The 20,948-nt window shown below is 44.4% G+C and overlaps 1 protein-coding gene across 1 annotated transcript; it reads right to left on the minus strand.

Moving 5' to 3' along the window:
• Positions 1–1,255: 1,255 nt before the first annotated feature.
• tbc1d2b (TBC1 domain family, member 2B) lies at positions 1,256–19,878 on the minus strand. Its single transcript, XM_080001712.1, has 13 exons — positions 19,641–19,878; positions 17,245–17,395; positions 14,430–14,616; positions 10,410–10,570; positions 9,703–9,956; positions 8,385–8,798; positions 7,032–7,142; positions 6,453–6,649; positions 5,850–6,344; positions 5,165–5,282; positions 4,472–4,657; positions 3,947–4,068; positions 1,256–3,479 (listed from the first exon to the last, which is right to left on the minus strand). Exons 1-13 carry the CDS (start codon positions 19,776–19,778, stop codon positions 3,281–3,283), a joined length of 2,733 nt encoding a protein of 910 aa, XP_079857838.1. The 5' UTR covers positions 19,779–19,878; the 3' UTR covers positions 1,256–3,280.
• Positions 19,879–20,948: the final 1,070 nt, after the last annotated feature.

Here is a 20,948-nt window from a genome sequence, read left to right on the forward strand (position 1 = left end):
AGCAGCCACACCTAACCTGGATCTAGGTGATTGGGGACCCAGGATCAGAGTGGCTGTACACCTGGTGCTCGTTGGTTGGTCTAACAAGCAACAGGTAAAGCCCCCATCACCACACTCACTCAAGAGAGGATCCCTGTCATGACACGTGTCCATCTGCTCCGGGGCTTATTCTATCAAGCCCCCTCTCCACAACAAACTTGTATTTTCTACAACCCCATCTTTTGTGTCTCTGTGCCTGATGTCCCCGACACAGCACTTGGGTGGTGCGTGGTAAGCGAAATAGCCACACTGTCTCCTGAACAGGGACTCTCCGGCACGGGGAAGGGACACAGGAGGGCTGTCCGAAGACGCCCTGGAGCCACCATCAGGTCAACGGGCGGCCCCAGCACCAACCCTCTCCTGACTGGCAGCAGCAGCACACAGGAGGTCCGCCGGAGGACCAGGGAAGAAGCGGCCGCAGCAACCACCACAGGTAACCGCTGGCAGCTAACTTCTCCGCCCAGCAGCCACCGCCGGGAACATCCAGCAGCCCAGCAGCCAGGCCACCTCTCCAAGCAGCCCCCGCAACAGCCAAGCCCGGCCACGCCTCCATCAGCCAACACAGCAGCTCGAGGCCCCATGCTCCGTAAGAGAGGACGGGAGTCTGCATCGTCGCCCTGGGGGAAGGAAGTCGGTGGGCCGTGCTGTTCTAGGGAACCAGGTCCCCTGGAAGGGGATCAGTTAGTTTCTTTTTTTTTTTTTTTAACATTTGTTGGTTAAAGGTATAGTAACCCTGGGTCAAAGTCTGTATTTCTAGGTATACTAACCTAATATGATAAAACATCTAAGGGCTGGCTCCACATTATTCCGCTTGGTACACGGCCTCTTAGAAAATAAAATTATATATTGAGATGAAATATGGGTTTCAAATGATGAACTCGTATAAGTAGTAGTTTAAACAGTTTTTCGACTGCGACACTTCTCAGTTTAAACGCTTCGGCTGAGAGAATGTCCACAACAAGGTGGCAAACTATTTGGCCTATAACATAAAATGAGCCCTACACATCGCCAACATATTTATTGTTAATAATGTGAAATTGGATGTGTCGGCATTCATCTCAAGTTTTCCGCTGTAGTTTCTATGTCCCGCCAGAAGATGTTGCCGCGAGCTAGTGTAAGGCAGAGAAGCGGTTGCCCGCGGCAACGTCATTATCAGAAATAACTGACCGCTGATTACGTAATAACAGCTTGTAAACGAGTCACAAGTTTGCTTGGACATAAAAGGGTTTATTGAATTATTTCATGCAACTGATATGAAAATGAAATAATATGCATCATACTGGCAACATGTAATGAACTCCACAGCATGTCATTTGTGTCATTTCTAACAATGGAAAACAACAATACAAGATTTAGAATGATATAAAAAGTGCCCAATAGCTTTTGTAAGGTCGTCATTGTACTACGTAATGTGCAAGACAGCGCTGTGAAGAGAAAAAGGATGGTTTTCTTTTTTTAACTAGCTTATTTAAAACAAATAGCAAATCAGTAAGCAAGAAAAAAACAAATACGACAATTTCAGCACACGCTTGAAAATACATGTACACATCAGAACAGGAAGAAAACTTCTGAAATGCAATATGAGCGTTTGTGAGGAAAGGCACCCATACAGAGTAAAGTAAGAATAACAGCACTATTACAGCATGTCAGGGGAAGAAGTGTAGATCTGTGAAGAGAGACCTGCTCTCAAATGGAGAAAAATAAAAAATACAAGGTTGTTACGTCAACCACACATCATTGTTATGTCACATTTCGGCCAATTTAAAAAAATTATATGACCAACACCAGAGAAACAGAAACTACGTTTGACTATTGTAACAGATACCAAAGCCTGTAAACAGCCACTTTGCAGAGAACATTGTCACCACAGGGAAGGACGAGCAGCGGATTACTGTTTAGTTTACAGTTAGAATCTGAAGAGCTCGTGTGAAACTCCGTCTGTGTTCTTTGGCAGAGATCACACCATGTTCTAGTGTAAACTGTTACAAGTATAAGTACCCAGAATGCATCTGTGGAAGGAGTTCATTCCCTCGTTCTTCACTAAAAAATTACTAAATATATTGTCTATGCTTAGAGAGACATTTCTTTTATGGGGAAAATATTTCAAATGAGATGTTTTGGTATTTTATCTAAAGCCTAATCACAGTATAATCCACATTCAAACCAGTTTTGGATGTGAGCAATCATTTGACACTTGGTCCTAGCGCCACCTTGTGGAGGGAAACTGGAAACAGCAAACACATATTCAAGCAAAACTTTTTGCTCGGCATGGCTTCAACGTCTGAAACAACACAGGAAAAAAAAAAAAGTAACGTTTTTGTTCGGTGAGATTGAATCCTTCAAACGATGCTTAATACCTTCAACTTGCAGTGCAGACCTTATTATTTTTATTTTTTATTTTTAACAGCTATTGTAAGAGCTGCAGTTGGAAGGTTTCATGATTCAAGGCACAGGAGACACGTTCAGACGGAGAGACGCCTTTCTCCGACACTAAGTCCACTTCATTTTAAAAACATCCTCTTGGAAATATGGCACGGAACTACTACGAACGTCATTAAGTACCGTTCCATTCAAACAGGAATCTTAACACGTGTAACGTCAACCAAATAGGTAATGTGACCCCGAGTCCTGAGATTAAGAAACACATGCAGAGAGTTATGTGTGAAGATGTATTATTATTACGTATTATTCCAATATGTTAGATTTGCTGTCAATACAATATTAATAATCACAACTTCTTCTTCTACTCGCCCTTCCCAACACTCCCAAGAGCCTGAAAATACTTATTTATTGTGGAATGTGGCAGGGATTAGGAACTCTTCCAAAGACGAACATGTCTGCGGAAAGTGATTCAAGTGCATCAGACGGAGGCGGCGTGGGAAGGCAGACAGGGAACTCCCAAAATGATTTATAGACAAAAGCAGAACAAACGAAAACATATCCCAGACTGTCTTTAAATCACTTGGCATTATAAGAAAAAGAGACATAAAACAAGCAATGTGCCCCAAAAAAAAAAAAAAAGAATACTGATTTGGATTTTTAAAAAAGGCTTAAGACTGTCATGGAGCATTCTGGTGCTTCCTGTTTCCCCTTTAAACTCACCTGATTACAGCGATCAAATCTTTGACAAAAGATGGCAGGAATACTGATATGCAGCCTGTTCGGCTTCTGTTTTGGTCTCTAGAATTTACACAGGAACTGACGAAGCCGCGTCTGGTCCAGCAAACACACCGAGCGCAGGTCAGTTATCCTCCTCATCGTCATCGCTGACGAAGGCCCTGCTGTCCTGGCTGCTCTCGCGCTCGCGGAGGAAGGTCTGCCGGATGGCCTCCAGCTCCGTCAGCTCCAGCCGAACCTTCTCCAGGTGGAAGGAGCGCCGGCTCTGGATCTGCCGCAGCGGGAAGGGGTTCATGCCCACGAAGGCGATGCTCATCAGCTTCCTGCAGGAGAGAGACGGAGACGAGCTGAACCTCCGCCCTGAAGGACACCAGCACGTCCACAGCCTCCTCTGGTTGTCACAGCATGAATGAGGTGGTTCAAGATGACGCCTCATCACAACATGACCGGCTGAGTCGTCACATTTTAAGACAGTTGCGAGGGGAGTTGATTAGAGCGGCAACGATTAGTCGATTGATCGATTAGTTGCCAACTACAAAATGAATCGCAAACTATTTTGACGATCGATTCATCGTTTTAAGTCGTTTTGAGGGAATATCTTTGGGTTGTGGACAAAACAAGACATTTGAGGACGTTGCCTTGGGCTTTGGGAAACAGTGATCTACATTTTCAGCAATTTCCGCCATTTTATGGGCAGAACAACTAATTGACTAATCGAGAAAACAAGTTGAATTAAGAGAGGTGAGGAAGACCTCAAATGATTAAAAAAACAACAACAACATGGTTTCACCTTGAGTCCAGAATCGTGCGTGTGAAATATCTCAGGTACTTGAAGATGGCGGTGGAATCCTGCAACTTCAGAAACTCCTCCTCTTTGTACTTGAAGAGGGCGAGGGCGAAGCGGAAGATGATCTGCAGGGGAACGTGGTGAAAAGCCTGTTAACCTCTACAGTCACATCACAATAAAAGCACACGCTACGAAATTAAAAACCTCCCCACTGAAATACGCCACCTCAGCGGAACAATCGCATAATCCTCCACCCGTGACAGCAGCTTTCAACCAGTTTAGCACCACAAGCACCGCCTGCTGCCTGCCTTGAGTCCAGGCGCTAAACTGTTGGCTGTCAAAGCCATCCTTCACTCTGGTGCTTCTAGTTGTGTCCCTATTTTTGATATTTAACACAAATAGTTACGATCATTTGAATAGTTTGAATTGAAATGTAAAAATACAAAAGCCATTTGGGATTGGGATTTACTGGGCGATACAGTTAGGAAATAAATAAATGAATGAAAAAGCCCCAGTGCAGGACTCCACCTTGGGTCCCTCGTACAGGAAGGCGTCCCAGATCTTGAAGAGGATCTCGCTGACCACGCTGTCCACGAACACCACCAGGAACCAGTTGAAGGTGATGAGAGAGAAGTCCACCTTGTGCTGCTCAAAGTGGGCGTGGAGCCGCGGCAGCTTCTCGCTCATCAGGTCCCTGAAGACCCGCTGGTCCACCTGGGGAGGCAGAGGAATGGAGAACACACTGAGGCACATTGTGACCGGGGCAGGTCCTGACCAGCAGACTACATCATTTAACATATCTAACATTTACATGCAATGTGAAGTAGTCACCAACGTGCTGCCATTCAATATTATCAACGAGCCAAGTTAACTCAAGTCAGTAAACACATGAGGAGGGCTGGCCCACGCGCTATGAGCTCCATGACTTTCAAACTGTAAACTCATTGACCAGGGTGGGGCCGATAGCACAGAGAGTCACTTTTACAAACTCTTTAACACCTGATAATCATACAATTTACACAATGGTTTGAGAGCGTTTTAAATGTCTCGGCAGGCTTTGATCTCCTGGTTGTGGTTTACATTTGGCAACGTTTGTTTCTTCTCTTTTCGGAAATACTCTGTAAGGCCAGTTGAAAAGGTGCTGTATAATTCAACATTCACCTAAAATGATGCACACCGGTAAACCCCGTGGGACAGACTCCCAGTGCACTTCCTGTTTACCTGGGATCCCAGCAGAGTCTTGGTGTAATATTCTCTCGGCATGAGGACCTCCACGATGGTGACCAGGCACCAGAAGGCGTCTTCTTGGTCCAGGTAAAGCAGAGCGATGGCGGCCAGCCTGGAGCAAACAGGAGCGAGAGCCTCGCGTCACCCTTGGTCAGCCAAAACCAAGTTGTTTGGGGTTTTATTTTATTCTTATTAGATATTTTGGCTGTCAAGTCAACACCTCTAAAGTGATCATAATTGTGACATAATAACCTTATTGCAATTATTTTAGCAGATTGCAAAAAATATTTTGAAAAATCGTTAAGATTCCACAGCCACAAATCCAAATTTAAGGGAAATTTGGAAGCCAATGTTAGAATTGCGGCAATAAATAAAAATTTGAATTAGGGGCCTTTCCATAGATATCTGTTCTGCAATAAGTAGACAAAAATAATATAAGAATAAGAATATACAAGCATAGTCGCATAAAATGAACAAAAGAGACAATCAAATTGAGTTATATAATTTTGGACTTTTTGACCTTAATCACTGAAATGAATCGTTACTAAAATGTACTAAACTCACTTCAATGCGCCTCACCGCTGAAACTCCAGCACATCAACAGTGGCTTTGTTTGACCGGTAATCTCTCTGACTCCGCTGCCACCCCCACCCTCCCCTAGTACGGTGCGGTGCGGTACCTGTTGAGTCCCTGGCAGTATCCGATGTCGGGGTTCCTCCAGGAGAAGGCCACCAGCACGTTCCTGAGCTTCTGCACGCCCTCAGCGCTGGGTGAGGCGTAGTGCTTGTTGTTGGGCAGCGTACGGAGCAGGTCCAGCTCGATCTGCTTGGAGGCGGGGTTGGGCTTCTCATGGGCCACGCCCAGCAGGGTCTCGTAGTAGTCAGGCGGCAGGCGCTCACGGAACTTCCTGACGTGGAAGTGGACGCACCAGTGCCACACCTTGGGCCGGTGCACGTGCGGCACGCCACAGCGCATCAGCATCTTCAGCTCCGGAGAGCGCACAAGGTCGCGGTTCATGGTGCCGGCCAGGAAGTTCTCCCACTTCACGCCCACAGAGACCTGGTGGTCCGTCATGGAGAGCGTCCTCAGCTCCAGAGCTCTCACTTTGGCGTCCAGCTTCTCCTCCTCCTCCTCTTCCTCGGGAACGGTCTTGAAGCCGTACACGTCGAACTCGCTGACAACAGAGCAGCAGAGAGAAAACATAAAATCATAAAATGTACGACATTAAAGATCGACTGTTCTGGAGGATAAACATGTCAGTGGAGCTGTGTGCATCCCTCACCTGACAGTGTGGGGTTTGAAGATGGGATGCTCCGGCTGGTCGCTGCTCTCCACCTGCAGAGCATCCTCCAGTAACCTGGAAATGACCTCGTGGCCCAGACTTTGGTCCGAGGAGGAGCACACTGGGGTCTTCACCTCCTGCAGCAGGACCAAATACTTGCTTTCCACCTGGCACAGCTTGGCCTCCAGGGCCGTACACTGAAAGAAAGAAAAGTCAAAGAGAAAGAGAAAACTCAGAGTCGTTGTATAAGCAATTCAAAGTGCTTTACCTAATACATGCATTTAAAGAATATGTATATTATACTCAATTTTAGTGTAGGTCACCAATTCAGGAGATATAGTACTGGCTTAGAATATTAGTTTTGCTTGACTGCAAATAATTCTAAGAATAATCCTTAACATATCAACAGATTCTCTATTTAACACAATGCAAAATAATAGGATGGTTGGTAATTCAATTAATGTTTTTACGTACAGTAAAAATAATATAAAGGGCACCAGGGTTCAACAAAGATGGACTTCCCCTAAAAGTTGCCTTCCCTTTTCTATTCACAGCGCTCTGTGCAACTGAGTTCAGTACCTTCGCCTCCATAGTTCTCTCTCTGCTTTCTGCATGTCTGCGCAACACCGTCAACTCGAGGATCTCCTTGTTCAGGAACTTGTTCTGAGATTTGTAGCCCTCGAGGCTGTCCTGAAAAAAGAGAAAAAAGAGAAGGAAAAATATGTTAAGATATACTGAAACAAAGATGGCCACTCAAGGATAGTCTTCTTCCTTTTGGAGTAAACTTGTTATTTTCCAGTTCAGGGATTTAATGTCAGTCTGCGGCATAATCGGATCCAACGATCAGTTGATATGATCAGTTGATAATGTGAAAAAAATCAATTAATCAACTTTCTTCGCAAAAGCCAGGCCCGGCGGTCTCATCAGACTGGACAGCTGGAGTGAAGTTTGTGATGAATGATGCAAATCAACCAATGGTCGCCATATTTGTGACCGTTTGCAATTTTGTTGAATTGACTCCCTGAGAAGACATAGGCCTGTGACGATAAACCGTGTTATGTCACCACGGTGACTATTGAGCTCATCACCGCAAATAATGTATATTTTTTTGTGTACAAACATTGTGTAAACATGTTTTGTGTGTGTAACTCTCTTCCACGCTATGTTCAAGGACTTCTGGAGAAACTTTTCAGTTGCTCCGCTTCCACTCATCACTTGAGCTTTGCGTGCAGAGCGCGAGGGGGAGCGAAAGTCCATTAAACATATGGAGGATTTATTTTGTGTGTGTCTGTTGAGCATTAATTATTTCTAGGGCTGTACCCAACTCAGAGTTTAGTCAGTCTGATCGGATTTGGCTGTTAAATGCAAATATGAACAGGGCATAGCTCTCTGCGATCGGGGCAAAGGAGAGCTGTGTTCGCGTCCCCTGTCCCGACGCGGATGACTCATACATAAAGAAATATATTTATGATTCCCCATTCTTCATTGAAATGTTATTCCTGTGAATTTTTGTAAGCTTCTATCTGTTTTATCCTGTTATTGTTATGCACACTGACAGACGTTGCTTTTCACCACGGTAAGAAAAGTAATTCATACCGTCACAGCCCTATATAGGACAGATTTTATTTCAAGATTCAAGAGGTTTATTCGTCACATGCATATACATACTTTCATAAATATATGCAGTGAATGTAATGGAACTTATGTTGAACGGGAAGTTTATCTTATAGATTCATAAATATATTTACATTATAAGAAGTGGTTCCATGTGACTCTTCATTGGTAGTAGTTAAAATGTGTTTTTTTTTATTTGCAATTTTGCTAAAAAAAAACAAACATCAAAGTTTGCAGATCTCATTGCAAAGCCATGCATTTTTGGTTGCAACAATGACAAAAAACGTGTTATTCAACTTGCATTGTGTCCTACTGCACCTTAACGTTGTCCAGCTCCTGGTCCCTGTTGGAGGGTGGAGAGCCACAGTCTCCGGACTGAAAGCCCTCAGAGCTCTGCTGCGACAGCTTGATGATCACCTCGTCCTTGGCCTGAATCGTCTCCATCAGCATCCCCAGCTGCTCGTTTATCTCGCCCACCTTCACCTTCAGCACCTTCAGTTCCTGCTGCAGGCTCTCCTTCTCCAGGGCCAGGCGCTCCATGTGGCCACAGAGGTCCTGGACCTGCTTCTCCCTCTCCTGGAACAGAGTCTCCGTCTGGGGAAGTTCCTCCCTGGCTACTTCCGGGGCTCGGCTCTGGCCCGGAGCCGGGACAGAGTCTGGAGCCGAGCCGTTCCCTGGGCGTCTCTCGCACTGAGACGTCCTGAGAGTCTGCTGCAGGAGTCGAACCAGCTCCTGAAAGAGCCCAAAGCTGGGTTGTTGTTTTGTTTTCCAACATCTATCACAACGCAAGCTGAAACCTCATATTCTGTTTACTTGTGACTTTTTTGTTATTCGTTTTGTTTATTTCTTATGGGTCAGAATAGAACTAACATAATCAGAACTCTTAATTGCACTTTATGTCAAGACACACAGGACCTTGGGTCAAGGTCTCAAACCAGCCACATCCCATCCTAGCGGGATGATCACCATATAAACAGGCCTGGGAATACTGGGACAGAACATTGGGATACCTCCACAAACAAGCAAGAAATTAGAGCCGACGTTAACAGAAAATCCACACACACAGTTTCATGTTAAAGGTGCTGTGTGTAGAATGTAGTGGCATCTAGTGGTGAGGTTGCAGATCGCAACCAACTGAACACCCCTCCCCATGGTGGTGCAACATGGCGGCCTCCGTGGACGAGACGGTGGCTGCGAAACTCACGAAAACCCGAAAGGACCTCTCTTGAGCTAGAGTAAGCCCCTTCTGGGCTACTGTAGAAGAACCATGGTGGCGCAATATGGCGGGCTCCATGAAGCCTACACCCTCCCTATGTAGATAAAAATGCCTCATTCTAAGGTCACGAAAAACAATGATTCTTATTTTCACCAGATTACACAGTAATTGAAACATAATGATGAATATTATATTCCATTTCTGCCAAGTCCGTTCCGTGAATTCTACACACTGCACCTTTCATTTATAACGCATCTGATAGAAACCGTTTAGAAAAATGAGGGTTCATGATTTTAAAGCATTAAGTTGTTGTTACACTTCATGAAAAGGTGCATTCAGTCAGAAGCCGCGTTGCACTGAATCGAATCAACAAATACAACAAACCGGAAAGTAAGAGTATACTGTATGTGTGTGTTGTACCTTCTGAGTGGCGAGCTCCTCTCGCAGCACCTCATGCTCCTGCTGCAGGCGTTGCAGCGCCTCCTGCTGGCTCTGCAGGAGGTACTGCGTCTCCAGCGGTTTGCCATCGCCGCTCTCCACCGGGGAGCTTTCAGCGCTGCGGTTGTCAGCGCCACGCCCAAACCTCCCAGAAGCCATCATGTCGCGAAGGAACGGCCTCTTGGTGCGCAAAGAGCTCCGCCCAAAGTCGAAGGTAATCGCTGAACCGGTGGAATCTGAGATGGAATGGAACCACAGGACATTACAGAATTTGGGTTTCTAGGATTCTGGAGATCTATTACACATATTGCATATAATCATATATTTTGGTCAAGATACTGGTGAAAACAATGGATTCACTCATCAGTTCCCTACAGAGCAGAGAAGTAGAGTTATAGGGAGAAGCAGGGAGATAGAGAAGAGGTAGAGAACAGATAGAGAAGAGGTAGAAAACAGATAGAGAAGAGGTAGAGTAGACTCCCTTGTCCCTTCTCTTCTTCCTTTTGGAGTAAAATTGTTATTTTCCAGTTTAGAGATTTGATGTCAGTCTGTGACGTTATCGGATTCAACGATCAGTTCCCTTCGTGATGTCATCATATCAACGTGAAAATAATCAACTTTCATCGCAGAAGCGGCCGATGGTCTCATCAGACTGGACAGCTGGAGTGAAGCTTGCAGCGTTGACCTACGTCTGTGTGTGGCTGGGTGGGGTTTCTGGTCCACGGCGTCCTTGGGTGGATGCTCCAGCAGCTCCCAGTCCTCTGCTGCGCTGCTGGAGCTGCTGTTGGTGTAAAACATGCTGCGTCGGTTCTCTCCGCCCCTTCCAGGACGCAGATGAGACATCGAGTTCCTGTCGCAACAAATTGATTTAGGTACTTTTTTATATATATATATATATATATATATATATATATATATATATATATATATATATATATATATATATATATATATAAACAATCCAGTAAGTTAGTTATGATTTCATGCAACATTTTTTTTATCCATTAAATTTTTTTTGGCAACCGCAGAAAATCCCAGGCCTCGTCTGATCTTTGGCACCCCTGACTTTATTCCTAAAATATTTTTGTAATGCATGTCAGATGGTTGGATCAGATGGTCACCCTGTGGATCCACAGCATGCAGGGATAGGATTGGGGTCGGGTGCAATGTCAGCCGGGCGGAAGGAAAAGGCGGGGGCCTGGGCCTGCTGATCCTCGGCATCGTAGACTAGTTCTAGGGACGTGGAATGTCACCTCTCTGGCAGGGAAGGAGCGGTGCTGGTGTGGGAGATGGAGCGGTACCAACTAGATATAGTTGGGCTCACCTCTAGGCACAGCACTGGCTCTGGAACCAAACTCCTAGAGAGGGGCTGGACTCTCTCCTTTTCCGGAGTTGCCCAGGGTGAGAGGCCCAGGGTGAGAGGCCCCGGGCGGGTGTGGGGATACTCACGAGCCCCCAGCTGAGTGCCACTGAGTTGGAGTTCTCCCCAGTGAACGAGAGGGTCGCCTCTATGCGACTACAAGTTGCTAAGGGGAAAGCTCTGACTGTTGTGTGTGCTTATGCACCGAACACCAGTTCAGAGTATTCGGCCTTCTTGTAGACTCTGGCTGGCATTCTGGAAGGGGCTCCATCTAGGAACTCTATAGTTCTACTGGGAGACTTCAACGCTCATGTGGGCAACAATGGAGAAACCTGGAAGGGGGTGATTGGGAGGAATGGCCTGCCTGATCTGAATCCGAGTGGTGCTTTGTTATTGGACTTCTGTGCTATTCATGGATTGGCCATAACAAACACCATGTTTGAGCATAGGGTGGCTCATAAGTGTACGTGATACCAGACCACCTTAGGTCAAAGATCGACGATCGACTTTGTGGTCGTGTAATCAGATCTGCGGCTGTATGTCTTGGACACTCGGGTGAAGAGAGGAGCAGAGCTGTCAACTGATCACCATCTGGTGGTGAGTTGGATCAGATGGCGGGGGAGGCTGCCAGACAGACCTGGTAAACCCAAACGTGTAGTGAGGGTGAACTGGGAACACCTGGTGGATGCCCCTGTTCGCGAGGTCTTCAACTCCCACCTCTGGAAGAATTTTTGGCGTATCCCCAGGGAGGTTGGGGACATGGAATCTGAGTGGGTCATGTTCAAAACCTCCATTGCAGAGGCAGCTGCTAGGAGCTGTGGTCGGAAGGTAGTTGGTGCCTGTTGTGGCGGTAACCCAAGAACCCGTTGGTGAACAACAGCGGTGAAGGAAGCCGTCAAGCTGAAGAAGGAGGCCTTTCTGGCTTGGCTGGCCCAGGGGGTCTCCCGAGGCAGCAGACAGGTACCGGCAGGCTAGAAGGGCTGCGGCTTCGGTGGTCACTGAAGCAAAAACCCGGGTGTGGGAGGAGTTCGGGGAGGCTATGGAGAAGGACTTTCAGTTGGCCTCAAGGAAGTTCTGGCAAACTGTTCAGCGACTCAGAAAGGGAAAGCAGGGCTTGGCTCAGGCTGTGTTCAGCCGGGAAGGAGAACTGCTGACCCGGACTGGGGATATTGTCGGGTGGTGGAAAGAGCACTTTGAGGAACTCTTGAACCCCGTCAATAGGTCCTCAGGGGAAGAGGCAGAGTCTGAAGACTCGGGGGAAGTCTCGTCCATATGCCTGGCAGAGGTCGCTGAGGTAGTCAAAAAGCTCCTCCGTGGCAAGGCGCCAGGGGTGGATGAGATTTGCCCTGAGATGCTGAAGGCTCTGGACATTGTTGGGCTGTCTTGGCTGACACGCCTCTTCAGTGTCGCGTGGATGTCAGGTACAGTACCTCCAGAGTGGCAGACCCCGTTGGGGGTACTGAGGGAGTATGGGGTACTGGGGCCGTTGGTACAAGCCACCCGGGCCTTGTACAACCAAAGTGAAAGCTGTGTTCGCATTCTCGGCACAAAGTCAAACACGTTCTCAGTGGGTGTTGGACTCCGCCAAGGTTGCCCCTTGTCCCCGATTCTGTTTGTGATATTTATTGACAGGATCTCAAGGCGCAGCTGAGGTGAGCAGAGTGTCCGGTTTGGGAGCCTCAGAATTGCATCTCTGCTTTTTGCAGATGATGTTGTTTTGTTGGCTTCATCAGACTGTGACCTCCAGCACGCACCTGGGCGGTTTGCAGCCGAGTGTGAAGCGGTTGGGATGAGAGTCAGCACCTCCAAGTCTGAGGCCATGGTTCTCTGCCGGAAAACGGTGGATTGCTCCCTCCTGGTCGGGAGCGGGTTGATGCCCCAAGTGAAGGAGTTCAAGTATCTCGAGATCTTGTTCACGAGTGAGGGGAAAATAGAGCGTGCAATGGACAGGCGGATTGGTGCGGCGTCAGCAGTGATGCAAGCGTTGTACTGGACCATTGTAGTGAAGAGGGAGCTGAGCCGGAAGGCAAAGCTCTCAATTTACCAGTCCATCTACGTCCCAACCGTCACCTATGGTCCTGAGCTTTGGGTAGTGACCGTAAGAAAGAGATCGCGAGTAAGAGCAGCTGAAATTAGTTTCCTCCATAGGGTGGCTGGGCTCAGCCTTAGAGATAGGGTGAGGAGCTCAGACATCTGGAGGGAGCTCGGAGTACAGCCACTGCTCCTTCGCGTTGAAAGGAGCCAGTTGAGGTGGTTCGGGCATCTCATCAGGATGCCTCCTGGGCGCCTTCCCTTGGAGGTTTTCCAGGCACGTACTGGAGGGATTACATATCTCAGCTGGCCTGGGAACGCCTGGGGTCCGCCAGGAGCAACTGGAAGACATTGCCGGGGAGAAGGGGTCCTGGAGCTCCTTGCTCAGCCTGCTGCCACCGCGACCCAGCCCCGGATAAGCGGAGCAAAATGGATGGATGGATGTCAGACGGTACACTGAAAAGTTGGTAGCAATTCTCAATATAATATGTATAATATATAGATAGAATCGTATCAGGAGCCATCTCATCAATATTGGATTGAATCAATATCAAAGGAAATTTTTATCTCCCAATATCCAGCCTCAGCATGTCATTTAGATATTTGTTGGGCTATGCAGCTACTTCAAAACTGTGTCAGGTGGGAATTTATTAATAATGGTAAAAACAAAACAAGACGAACACAAAAAAAATGTTTTTGGTCAGTGTCAGTGAATTCAGGGCATTGAGTCTCTACAAGGCTTCAATGTCCATCAGATTAAATTTACAAGCCAAGACGCTCTCTGTGCAATTATATGAAAATAAAAAAGAAAACGAATGAACTAAAAAGTGAAAACTCAGGTGGTTACGGTAACGAAAACCAGTAAGCTTCTATGGTTTGGTTCCCAAAAGCACAGAAAATACCCTTATCTTCAGGTTGCATACCAGACATATCCTTTCCACCATGATCCAATCAGTAAAAAGGTCGTACGACCGAGATCTCTCTTGATTGACAACTTTTCCATTGTGTCACAGGCACAGACGCTAAACTGCACATATTTCTGTTCCTCCATAGGAACCAGAGAAGGAAGTCATTGTTGAGACAGCGAAGAGAGTTAAGTAACACACTAGACTGCAGCTGTTCACCTCAGGAGGGACAGGAAAGGTGATTTATTTTCCTCAATGTAAGTGCATGAATTAAATGATTTTGTTTTGCTGTTTTGTTCCACTGTTCAATGCCAATTATTGGCTATTCTGCAATAAGCAGACATGTATTAATACAAGTTACATTTTATGCCAATATTATAGTGGCATAAAAGAGGCTTCTTTCACTTGTTTACCTGAGTTCTGTGCCCCAGTTTTTGAGGGAGAAGTTCTGGGGGAAGTTGTTGGCCGGTCCCGAGGGTCCAGGCGGCCCCCTGGCTGGCAGCGGCCCCCCGGCACCCCCGATGTCGGATTCAGCCTCCATGGCGAAGTCGCTGCGGACTTGCTCCATGTTCTCATTCATCTTGTCAAAAGGGAAGGCGTCTGTAATGCAACACAGATTCTGGTGAAACATGACAAACTGAGACACAGTGCGTGACGAAACACCTCTCGACTCTGTGGTCATAAAACACCCCAAACTTCACCAGGAAATGGGGGTTCCGACCATAATGTGAACTCGAGAAATGCAGAAATATCTGATCCAGAATGTTCTGCCCAGAGGAGTCTATGTTGGAAGCTCCAGCCATCAGAGGGAACATGATGTCTATATGAATAAACATTCTGTTAGTATGAAGTGAGCGAGAACTAACATCAAGAGAATCGCATACGTAGATCTACACAGGAGGGCTTTGGACTACCAAATATGACAATATTTGTTGTCAAATACCTTGATATTGATAATTTGAAGATGTCTGGTGTTTTCATGTAATACTTACGCTCATTAAATATTTGCGAACCAAACATAAGTAAAGTGGATATTATGACCAATGATTAGAAATACTAACTTAGAATAGCTATGTCTATGAAGTTCAGAAAATGTAATTACTTTACTGTTATGCTCCTTCAAGACAACATTTAACTACATCACCATAATAAGACCAACATCCCAGACATTATCTCAGAGTCTCACATCATATCGACATTATATCAACATATCGCCCAGCCTGAGCACACACTGAATTCAAAAGGCATCAATAGGTCAGACTCACTACGAGATACGCCTTTAATCCAACATACATGTGAAAAGTTATCAGACAGACAGACTTCGGCTGAGAGACTCGAGCTAGTTACCTTGAAACAAGTTCAGGAATATAATGTAAATTACTCCTAGTTGGACGCAAACACACCAAAACTTAAAGCAGACTTGCAACAAATGACAATTTATTCGACCAACCAAACAAAAAAAGCTCACAGTTCATATCACTGCCCTAAATGTCACTCTGAGAAAATCAGTGTCCCGTCACTGTCCTTGTACAATAATCAAATTAAACAAAAATAAATAAAGGCCAGGCAACCGAATCAACCTTTAAAATGCAAAAATACAACAAAAAAGGCAATTCATTGCAGTTGCAAAATAAAAATAATAATAAAAAAAAAAAAAAAGATGTAAACTCCAAATAGCAAAACAAAAAAGGATCGGTATCACCGGCCTCCTGGACATTTAACCAGGCCTTCGTCTGGTATGACAAGGCTGCTCCGGCACTGTGGTCTCCAGTGGATGCCAATGATGCAGCTATTGGCAGCTGAACGTCCCCAGCAGAACCACAATAATATCATTATTATTGGGGTTCTAAGCGCAACACAGCAAAGGCCAAACTCTTCCACCTAAGTCCATCTGTCTCTCCCTCTATCATTTCCCCCCGGACACGAACCAAACACACTCCCTCTATCCACCCTGCTGCCTTTCCCTCAACCCTTTAAGGGGACAGTACAAAGTCAACAAGGAAGTGATGCGTTATGACCGTGATGTTAACCGGTTGTTATTTCACATGGTAAACCGGGATACTTAAGCACAATTGAAAAACATAGATAAAGATTAGCCCTTGCATGGGACTACTGTTCTAACCATATCATATCAGCATTAACCCACTCACGTTTGGGGCGGAGTCACAGACTCTTGTCAGTGTAAAACCACAAAAACTTTCCATTTTTTACAATGACAAAAAAAACAAAAAAACGCTGCACTGTCAGATCCGGAAAGGAATTAAATCTAAAACACATGTGTGTGTGTGTGTGTGTGTGTGTGGAACTGATAGAGGAGAAACAATTTGAAATAACCTTCACATTCAGACTGCGAGAACAAAGAAACTTTCCATTAGAATGATTCTCAATTAATTCACACAAACTTAAATGAATTTGGGAAAGAAGCTGATTAACCGAGGAAAATCAATTTATTAGAAGTGGCACAAAGCTGCCGCAGACATACGTCACACCTTTAAAGCTTTGCACGGTTGGTTTCGACTAAATAAATTCACAGTTAAGCTCTGCATATAAATAAGACTGGGGCAGATCTTGTGGAAAGAAATGGTAAAGAAATTAAATGACGCTCCTCTGGTGCATCAGTTTCAAGTGAGGTGATTCAAAAATCAGAGAAGAAATGATCCCCCCCATCACAAATAAATAAATAAACAATAAAATCACGAAAATAAATCACAAAAATAATTTCCCTTTCTGTGATCTTTATTCAAAAAAATATTTTATATATTTCAAAGAGAAAAGACACAGCTTAGAAAATTCATAAATATACATATAAATAGTCAAGTATATAAATATGCATAAATATTACAGACCCTTTCTCAAGACAAAGATCAAAGATGAAACCGCAATCAAGCAGACGTTGAATTCCTACTCACACATCATGACTCCTCTCTGTCAAGGGTCAACGGTAGATTACGTGTAAAATGCCACAATGACATAGAACTAAACCTGCGAGGCAAACGCACCATGTCCTAATCAGGAAGTTGAGTTAATCAAACAGAACCTGTCCTGATCGACCGAGCCCGAGTCTTGGGTGCACTTTTATTTGCAACACTTGTGTCAATAGAGGAGATAACTTTCAGCTGTGTGTAGATGTTTTAAATACACCAGAGAGACACTGGTGTGTGTGTGTGTGTGTGTGTGTGTGTGTGTGTGTGTGTGTGTGTGTGTGTGTGTGTGTGTGTGTGTGTGTACCATTATCCCTGGCCACCAGGCCGCTGTGGCCGTAGGGAGGTGTGGGGGAGTTCCAGCTGTCTCTGTGAGCCGATCCCCTCGTGTTGCTGAACTCCCAGCGTTTCTGTTGCAGCTGCTGCAGCCAGAACAGCATCGCCTGGCGGCTGGGAGCCTGAGGAAACACACACGCACACAAATATTTTAAATTCCAATGGTGTACTTTTAATATTAACTTTTAATTTTTATATACATTTAATATTAATATTTTAATATCAAGAGTTGTTACTTATTAGGACTGCTGATTCAGCCTGACCTTACACACCAGAACCAATTGGGCAAGCCCTGTACACTCACCGGTAGACACACAGTTGCATTCCTCTCCCTTTTCTCCCTCATTTACTGGCATAACTATGAGAGGAAGAGGCCACGTGACCAATTGTTGTTCCAGTTTTCCTGGACATAAATAACTCTGTTTTTTCGATACATGCTGAAGTACGATGTTTGTTTTTCCATGTACATGTTGTCGTTTGTTTCTATGTTTATGTTTTTCCATGTACATGTTGTTTGTTTCTATGTTTATTTGTCTCACCCATGGTGATTCTACCTTTTGGTAGAAAAAACTCATTTTCCATGGTGGAAGTTGCTTAACATACCACGTTTGTTTTTTGTTTTTTAAACATTAACAATGGTTGACAACCCAAGTCTGGTTGTCTGGGGCAATGGTGGATTGGTTATTGTCAGGCCCTGGTCAGAATCATGCTTTAGACTAAACTAACACTTGTTCATTCAGGTTACAACGATATACCAACAAGACAATGGGCTATATATTGTGATGCGAGACTAGATATCGTGTGGGATTTGGGTTATGGTAATATCGCAGTACAGTTAAATGTTCTGTAAAATGTTCGTTCAGTTTTCTCAACTTAGTAGACTGTTCCAATCAATGGTCATAATAGCCACATTACTAGTTCTCAAATATTTATTGCGTCAATACCTTGTGAAGCACCAATTGATATCCCAGATATTGTCAAATAATCAATATTGAGGTATCTGTCAAAAGAGGTGAGAAAATTGTGACATGTGAATTTGTCAATATCGCCCAGGCCTATAATATTGATTTCCATTTCCACCCATTACGTCTTAAGAGACATTGACATAATCCCGGAAATATCTAACCTATCAAAACGATACAGGAAGATATCAATTAAACCTAAATATCCAATTCTCTATAGATTCAACCGTGTTGCGGATGCTGCCGTTTGAATGTGTCATGTGATGCTAGTTTCAGTCTCTTTCAGTTCTACAAAAGCGGTCAGGTGCAAACCACTCACACTTGCCGATCAGATTGTAAAATAGTTGAAGGGTGAAAGTGGAAGTTCTGGTTCCTGAAGTGGCCCTGTGGTGGAGCCACCTGGCCCTCTATGAGAGGCACCAGGGTCACATAAAGGAGCAGAATTACTGATGGAGCAGAACAATGTGATCAAGCAGAACAATGTGATGGAGAATAACACTGCAATGAAGCAGAAGATGGAGCAGAAGAATGTGACGGAGCAGAACACTGTCACTGGGATGGAGCAGAACGCTGTGATGGAGCAGAACACTGTCACCGGGATGGAGCAGGATGCTGTGACGGAAAAGAATGCTGTGATGGAGCAAGGCTCTCAGAGGCGTCACATGAGGAGATAAATCTTCAGTTGTGTCATCATTTTTTAAAGAGGCCTCACACTCACTCACAGCTGTGTTACGCTTCATTTTGACTCAGAACAAAAACACAACAAGTGATCAGCTGTTGGACAGGAAGCAGATCCATCTCCAAAGCAATAATAGGAAACAAATCAGTTTGGAATAAGGTCAATTTGGAAAGTAAACGTAGTTACAAACTATAACCTATTAGATTATACATTAAATCATGTTCCTATAAGCAGTAGGGGGAAAGTACTTTGTTATTGTCCTTAAGTACATTTTACACGTTACATAAATATATTCTGTTTCAGAGACTCCCAAAGTCTCTAGCATAGCAATGCTTTTTACTCCACCTTTTTAAAAACAGTCACATTACTTTAGTTAGAAAAAGAAAAATCAATCCAGTACATTTAAGTATAAATACTTTTCCAGGGGTGTATAACAACGTACCTTGAGTATAAGTACTTTTACAGCTGGGTGTAAACCAGTACCTTGAGTATAAATGCTTGTCCAGCTGTGTATCATTAAGTACCTAGAGTATAAATACTTTTTCAGCCGTGTATAACCAGTACCTTGAGTATAAATACTTTTTCAGCCGTGTATAACCAGTACCTTGAGTATAAATACTTTTCCAGCTGTGTATTATTAAGTACCTAGAGTATAAATACTTTTTCAGCCGTGTATAACCAGTACCTTGAGTAGAAATACTTTTCCAGGGGTGTTTAACCTCGTACCTTGAGCAGGGTGACTTTCCCCGCGGTGTGGACCTGGAACTCGCCCTCCTCCGCCTCCACGTCGTAGCTGAAGCAGGCGTCCTCCAGCTCGATGTGGCCGAGGGGCAGCGCGTCCTGGGCGGACTTGAAGTAGTACATCAAGCCCTTCCTGGGCTCGTACACGAACCACCGCGGCTTGAAGCCCCGCAGCGGGCCTTTCCCCGCGAGTTTGTTCAGGTACCCGCACAGCTTGGCGGGCTGCTCCTTGGCGCCCTCCACCTCGGCCACGTCCACCGAGCGGGAGGCCGCACAGCGGGGAGCCGCGGACGACGCAGCGCCGCCGCCATCCTCTCGGTTCATCTTCCTGGAACCTTCTTCTCCGGCGGATCAACACCGCTCTGCAGCCGCATGACTGCCCCGCGGTCCACCGCTGCATCATGGGAGTTGGAGTTTTGACTCTTAGTTTTTTTTTTTTTTTTTTTTTTTTTTTTTTTTGACGTTTAGTCCCGTGGGGCCGAGGTGTTTTGGTTTTAAAGTTAGTTTATGACAGTTTTAATTCCATAATTCCCTCCAGGGATTAATAAAGTATTATCTTATTTGATTCTATTTCATCTTATCTCAAATCCCGCATGATTGCCCAGCGCGAACCACAGGTGCATCATGGGAGTTGAAGTTTTTCCAACTATGGGGCAAAAGTGATTTAAAAAACTTTAAATGTATTTTTGAAAAATCCTCTGAATATATGTATTATAGATATATGCTTTGTATTTATTTCCTTTATATTATTATTATTATTATTATTATTATTATTATTGTTGTTGTTGTTGTTGTTGTTGTTATTATTATTTTATAATATTATTATTATTATTGTTATTTTTTTTATTATTATATTATTATTATTATTGTTTTTATTATTATTATTATTATTATTATTATTATTATTTCGAAGCTCTGAAGCCAGCTTTGAAAGGAAAGCAAAAAATGCCGGTCCAAATTAAAAGTACATTTATTTATTAAAGTATATTTCAACTTGGTTTTAAACCAGTAAAAAAAAACATTTACAAACTACAAACCAACTATTAACATTGTAATAGTAGGGTTTGGTTTTCACAACCCTTTATTTATTGTTGAAGCTGATTTTCTACTCTGACAATCAATTATATGATAATTATGTGAAATAATATCATTCTGATTAATAAAAAAGTGGGAACAGGAGTTCTTCCTGTAGATGGCAATCTGTCACAACCCCTTTATAATATTCTGTAATATGTGTGTATTATATTATATTTATTATATTTAAAAGCTGCTCTTGCAGTCACATCTAGCCTC

Source organism: Zeus faber (assembly GCF_960531495.2).
Source record: "Zeus faber genome assembly, chromosome: 6".
Taxonomy (NCBI): Eukaryota; Metazoa; Chordata; class Actinopteri; order Zeiformes; family Zeidae; genus Zeus; species Zeus faber.

Bases quoted from the DNA above. Each gene is read 5' to 3' on its own strand.
- tbc1d2b (XM_080001712.1), bottom strand. From the start codon at position 19,778: ATGTACTACTTCAAGTCCGCCCAGGACGCGCTGCCCCTCGGCCACATC. The intron at 14,617-17,244 runs GTACACACACAC...GTTGCATTACAG, and splicing joins CCTGGTGGCCAGGGATAATG to ACGCCTTCCCTTTTGACAAG. The intron at 9,957-10,409 runs GTAGGTCAACGC...ATTCCATCTCAG, and splicing joins CCACCCAGCCACACACAGAC to ATTCCACCGGTTCAGCGATT.